This window comes from Falco rusticolus, chromosome 5, assembly GCF_015220075.1.
Source record: "Falco rusticolus isolate bFalRus1 chromosome 5, bFalRus1.pri, whole genome shotgun sequence".
In the NCBI taxonomy this organism is placed as follows: Eukaryota; Metazoa; Chordata; class Aves; order Falconiformes; family Falconidae; genus Falco; species Falco rusticolus.
Genome location: NC_051191.1, coordinates 88,173,065 through 88,178,674, shown reverse-complemented (window position 1 = coordinate 88,178,674; position 5,610 = coordinate 88,173,065). Strand labels below are relative to the sequence as shown.

General features: G+C 50.5%; 1 protein-coding gene across 2 annotated transcripts; it reads right to left on the bottom strand.

Moving 5' to 3' along the window:
- Positions 1-576: 576 nt before the first annotated feature.
- On the bottom strand, positions 577-4,990 carry TEX55 (testis expressed 55). 2 transcript variants are annotated; one of them, XM_037390678.1, is made up of 4 exons: positions 4,917-4,990; positions 3,570-4,265; positions 3,251-3,313; positions 577-2,529 (listed from the first exon to the last, which is right to left on the bottom strand). In XM_037390678.1, the coding sequence occupies exons 1-4, from the start codon at positions 4,932-4,934 to the stop codon at positions 2,416-2,418; spliced, it is 891 nt and encodes a 296-aa protein (XP_037246575.1). In that variant the 5' UTR covers positions 4,935-4,990; the 3' UTR covers positions 577-2,415. The 2 variants fall into 2 exon arrangements, with proteins under 2 accessions (XP_037246575.1, XP_037246576.1); XM_037390679.1 differs by lacking the exon at positions 3,251-3,313.
- Positions 4,991-5,610: the final 620 nt, after the last annotated feature.

Sequence of the window (5,610 nt, the reverse complement as noted above, 5' to 3'; positions counted from 1 at the left end):
TTTCAAAATACAACCCAATCATCTGAGAGGCTTGAGGAGAAGAAAGTGACATTTCTTCTCAGCTCATGATGAGTTCCCCAACATTTCTGGTCAAAGCTCTTACTGAGAGCTGATCAACTCCCCCCTAAGTCTGTGAAAGCTGAAGGGTTGTCCTTGGCCTACTGCCTTCCAGAGTCTCTCGCCATCTACACATGCCAAATCCAGGCTCACACAGCTGTCCTGAGTGCAGCCTCATTCATTTCTATACAACTGCTGCTCCTTAAAGGAGAGGGACCTTGGTCCTGAGAAACAGGAAAGACAGCTGCTCTCTCTTATATGCACTGGGAAGGACTCCTTGCTACCACACAGCGTCTTTGTTAGCATGAGATAAGGTGGTTAGGCCACCCAAGGAAAATTTTGGCCCTGAGATTGCTGAGGAATAGTGGGTAGGGCTTCTCTTGCAAAACTTCTGTCATCTGTGAGAAGACTACTTTCCAGCTCACTTCAACTTATTTGGGAGAGAAATTAAGGATCTTTCCTTGCAGAACTCTGTTAATGTTGATGTGAAATTGAGGTCATACACCTATAGTCTGAGAAGGTGTTACAAGTCAGAAGTTTTTAATGAGTAAAAGGTAACAAAAAAATAAAACACACAAATGATAGAAGCACAAAGTTCACAGCTCAGGTGTACCCAAAAGCACCCTAATCCTGTTCTACAACAAAATTCAAAGACATTGCAACTTCTCCATCTCTTGGGAGAACATGCTGATGTGACCATAGTGACGAAAAGGCTTCAGCCGCTATCTTCATCTTCCATGCAATTCCTGTTCCACAGAGGTGCATTAGCACTTCTCTTACATTCACAGGGCGTGTACGTACAGGGCTGCTTATAAATTCTTGATCAACAATATATAAGGCTGAAAAAACATCAGTCACTCTGTTTCATTAAGTGTCCAATTCTTCCAGCTGCTGAAGTAGGGCTTTCAAAAGCATCTCACTGTTTCAGTGGGACCTAGATGTGTAAGACTACACCAAACCTCTTCTAAAACCCATGAAGATTTTATTTAAAACTTGAGCCATCTTTACGCTCACAATAACCTTGAAAACATTCCTGCCCTATGAATGAAAGGGATGCTTACCCACCTTTAACCTGGAAACAGATGAACTAGCTGATCTTTTTTGAGAACCTTAGATTGAAAGGCAATTCTTCTCAGCCACGAAATTTGTATATCAAATACTTGCCTCTGTTTTTCCCAGACTTTTTGGGCTCAAGCTTCGCTGTGGAGTATCACACAACCTAATCATCAGACTTTTAGCTGAAAATAGATAGATGGAATATAAGTTTCTATGGTGCTCTCTTCATAGCCATAGAGACAGTCATTTGGGAATACAGTACCATCCGTCATGAAATTAGAGCACTTGCCTAAAAAAGAGAAAATTCTGTAGTGACAAAAAACTTTCTGGCATCTACTGCACAGACACATTAAATGAAGCCAAAATAACAGTACGCTCTGTTGCATGTTTTCAATAATCTTCAGGCAAGAGAGAGGAAAAAGAAAGACAAAGTTTCTTTATAGGGTGGAAACAGACAGTTGGATGGTATGAAAATGAGAATTGTAAGTGCTTTGAGACTCGAAATCAGTTCAAATGACGTAGAAAGTGTACCTTGCGTCTGAATTTCCTGGGCTGCAAGTGTCTGGTTTTGGTTTGTTTAGTTTTGTTCACCTCCCACATTCCTGAGTGACAATGTCTTCTGAAGCCACAGAGGGTGTGTGCAACTGTTGCTTTACTGTTCTGGTTATCGAAAGATACACTGTACTTGCAATGATGCAGCTGGGCAACCCCAAAAAGCAGAGTGATCGGAACCCAGCAGGGATGGTGAAGGGTGAGACAGCTGTGTCCAGTGCGTGGAAGAGGCAGTGAGACAGCTTCTTGCATCAGAGGAGCTCGGGGGGCAGTGGGAAAGCCACAGACCCAGCTTCTCAAAGTATTAGACGGACACAGGCACTGCTGCATAGCTGGAGACGGTAAGTTACCAATGCAGCATGGAAAAAAAAAAGAGAGGACTATGGGTCATAGAGGGCTGCTTTTTAATTTTACTTGGTTTTGTGCTTGTATTGTCTGAGCTGTGAGGTTTCTCTGTATGGAAAAGCAGAGTCTAGGGGCAGCGTAACTGTAGGATTTATGCATTTGTATGCACAGACTGCACAGGAGTTCAGCAGACCTGCCTTTTCAAGGTGTGCTATATGTGCATGAGGTCTGTGCATGCTTTGATTTCAGTTTGTGCATCCAAACCAATACCTGGTTGCAGGATTTAAACCCAAGGGGAAGCACAAGCACACAGAACAGAAAAATCAGGAAACATACAAGCAGACCTATTCCAAGTTACAAAAGCACGGTGCTGTGAAGGCCCCATGCAATACCACAATAGCAAGGTCAGTAGGGGCCAAAAGGAGTGTACAGGACGTCTTCCAGAAACATCTCTGCATCTTCATTCTCCTCCAATATTCCCTCCATTTCAGCCTGCCTGGCATTTATCATAGACTGCACCTGGGCAAAAGGAAAAGGAAAAGGGTCATTTGGGAGACTGTTTCCTTACCACTAATGCCCAGAACTGACCTTGCCATTCCTCTGCCAGTTTTGCATTCAGTTCGGCATGAACCCAGCAGCAAATCACAAAGGTGGTGCTTCCCCTGACTGACTAGAGGGCAGTGAAGGAAAAGATTCTCGCTCTCTGTCTGCTCTCTTTCCTCTAACCTCCTTTCCCCAAGGAGCTCCCCACACTTCTAACTCACTCCCAAACGATCATCTCATTCCACTGACTTTTAATTTCCTGTGTTTTAATACCCTGCAGGATCAGCAGAGACAGCTCTCCTGAATAGGGGTGTGTGGCAGGAAAATGGTTCCCTCCCAGTATGGGATAGAGGAAGCTGGAGAAGGAGTCACAGGGCCCTATCTCTGTCCCTAAGCTTCCCTTACCTCTCAGGAACAGTCATCGAGGGCTCAACCACCCCATTCTGCTCTCAAACCTGGCTCTTCCACACACCCACCCTCTCACATCTCTCCTTCCCCTCCTTCTAGAGCGCATGTGGTCCCTTGCACCCTGGGCACTCTGCTCCTGTCACATGCTTCTCCTCCTCCCAAGTGAGCAGACAACACAGTGAGAGAAATAGTCATGGGCTGACACTTTTTCTGGTGTGCTCAGTGAAGCTGGCTTTCTGCTGTGGCCCTAACAGGACAGTCACTGTTAAGCCCCAGCAAGACACCATACCTGCAGCAATATGAACTGCAAGGGGTCATCGGGTTTCTGGTACACCAGTTTTTCTGTGATCTCCTGAGACAGACAGAAAAGAAGTATTGATCCTTGGGCAGATGGGTGGTTGCACTTTCTGCTTCAACACTAGCTGCATTTTAGAAAGGAAACATATCTTTCAATCCCCAAAGACGATCAAGGGTCCTTTTCTTAAGTGTAAACTTAAGAAAGCACAGGATAAGGAGGGACCTGGGGAAGGGATAATTTAGTCCAAGCTAACTTTAGCCCACGCTTCTCAAGCAAGCCTTTGGAGGGAGAAAGGAAAGCAAAATTTCACCTGAAATATCTGCAGAATATTGTGTTTCTCCATGTACTTAATGGAGACTTCAAAAGGGTCTTCATACACAATTGGCTGCTCCGTTATTTCATGTGTAGTCTCTGTTGGCTTGGCTACAGTTGCTGATGACTGAGCCCCAGGTGTTTTACCGCCAGTCTGTGCAGAGTCGGACATGTACATCTTGACCTTGAAACCTGGCTGCTTACCCACAGGTGATCTGATCTCATCCAAGTTTTCCCTGGATGTGAGAAATTCCACAACAGGTAACTGGTCCTCAGAACCTGGTGGTTTCTCAATGACCAGCTGGTCTGCAGATGCTGGCAGTTCCACTACAGATGGCTGATCTGCAGATGTGGGTGTTTTAACCCCAGCTAATTCATCCAGTGACAGTGGGCACTCAACTGTAGATGACTGGTCTGCAGATGCTGGTGGTTTAACACCAGTTAATTCATCCAGTGGCAGTGTGGACTCAACTATAGATGACTGGTCTGCAGATGATGATGTTTTAATGCCAGCTAATTCATCCAGTGACAGTGGGGACTCAACTGTAGACAGCTGGTCTGCAGATGATGGTGTTTTAACTCCATCCGGTGACAATGGTGACTGAACTATAGGTGTCTGGTCCTCAGACGATCCAGCAGCTGGCGGTATGCTAGATTCCTCCACTTCAGATTCTAAATGATCGTTAGACTCTTGCTAAGACATTTAACAAATAAAGAACAATTAAAGTTTTTTAACAGGTAGCCCTACAGACCAGATACATCACATTACTGCATCCTTCCGTAAGTGTGTTGCAGCCCCTCTTAGAGCAAGCACCAGTAGGCCTTAATTTCTGTGTCTGCCCCTCCCCCCCACCTGCTCATGGGCTCAGGGGCCCCATTTAAGCTCAAGCCCAAGCCTGCAGGCCTAGTCTGAGTTCTGCAGCGGGTGTACTTCGGCCTGGTCCTGACTTACTGACTGGCTGTCTTAGGGGGACTCTAGTATTATATATAACTCTATATTGTACACCCCCTGGGGCAGAGGAGGCGGGAGCCATGGCAGCCGCCAGCTGGATTTGGGGTTCCCAGTTGCGTGGCCTGAAGCCCGGGGGAGGCCAGGGTGTGTGTGGGGGGGGTGCGGGGTGGGGTGCTGGTGCACAGCCCACACGCTTCCCTGTAATTGGGAAGGGGGTGTTATGCCTGGGGAGCAGGGGGCGCGGTAGGCCGCGGGGATCAAGAGGCCTGGGGGCGCAGGGGGCCGGGACAGGGGCCAGCGAAGCCAGGCGGGGGGGGGGGGGGGCGCCCTCCGGGGCTGGGTGTGCGCGGGGAAGGGGTCTCCGGGCCCGGGGCCGCCACTGCCCGCCCTCACCTGCCCCCGGCTCTCCATGGCAGGGCAGGGCCGCGCTTCGCCTGCCCGCGCCGCCGGGCGCTGGTGCCGCTCGCCGTGCGCGGGGCGGGGCGGGGCGGGGCGGCGCGGGCAGACGCCGGAGCGGTTGCCGGGGAAACCGCCGCCCCCGCTCGCGGTACGCGGAGCCGCCGGGGTCACGTGGGCAGCGGGTGCCGCGCCGCCATCTTGGGTGGGGGCGGGAACGGCGGGCGGGCCGCGGGGAGGGACCCGGTGCTGCCGCGGGGCCTGGGCCGGTCCCGGGGGCCATCCCCTGCCGGCGCGGTGTGACCATCCCCTGCCGGCGCGGTGTGAGCCCGGCCGCAGGCCGCAGGTCGCCCTGGTGCGTGTCGGCAGGCAGCGCGCCGTCCGTGGGGGCCTGCGGCTGCTGTGGCCTGCTGGAAGCGAGGGAACCCTGGGTAGAGTGGAGGGCACGGGGGGCCCCCCAGCCCTGTCTGCCACTGGCCTTCGGCTTTGCAGGGAGCTGAGCCGCCTCACTGTGAACTGCAGCGGTGTTTTGGCCTTCCTGTATTCCTATAAAGAACGCAACAAATCGCCCAGGGTAGCAATTTGCTCTTGTTGGCCCTGCAACAAGTTAGTAACTTCCATGGTAGTGAGGAGGCTTGAGGGAGAAGGGCAGCGAAAAGCTGTACACGGAGGGTCAGGTAGAAAAGGACAT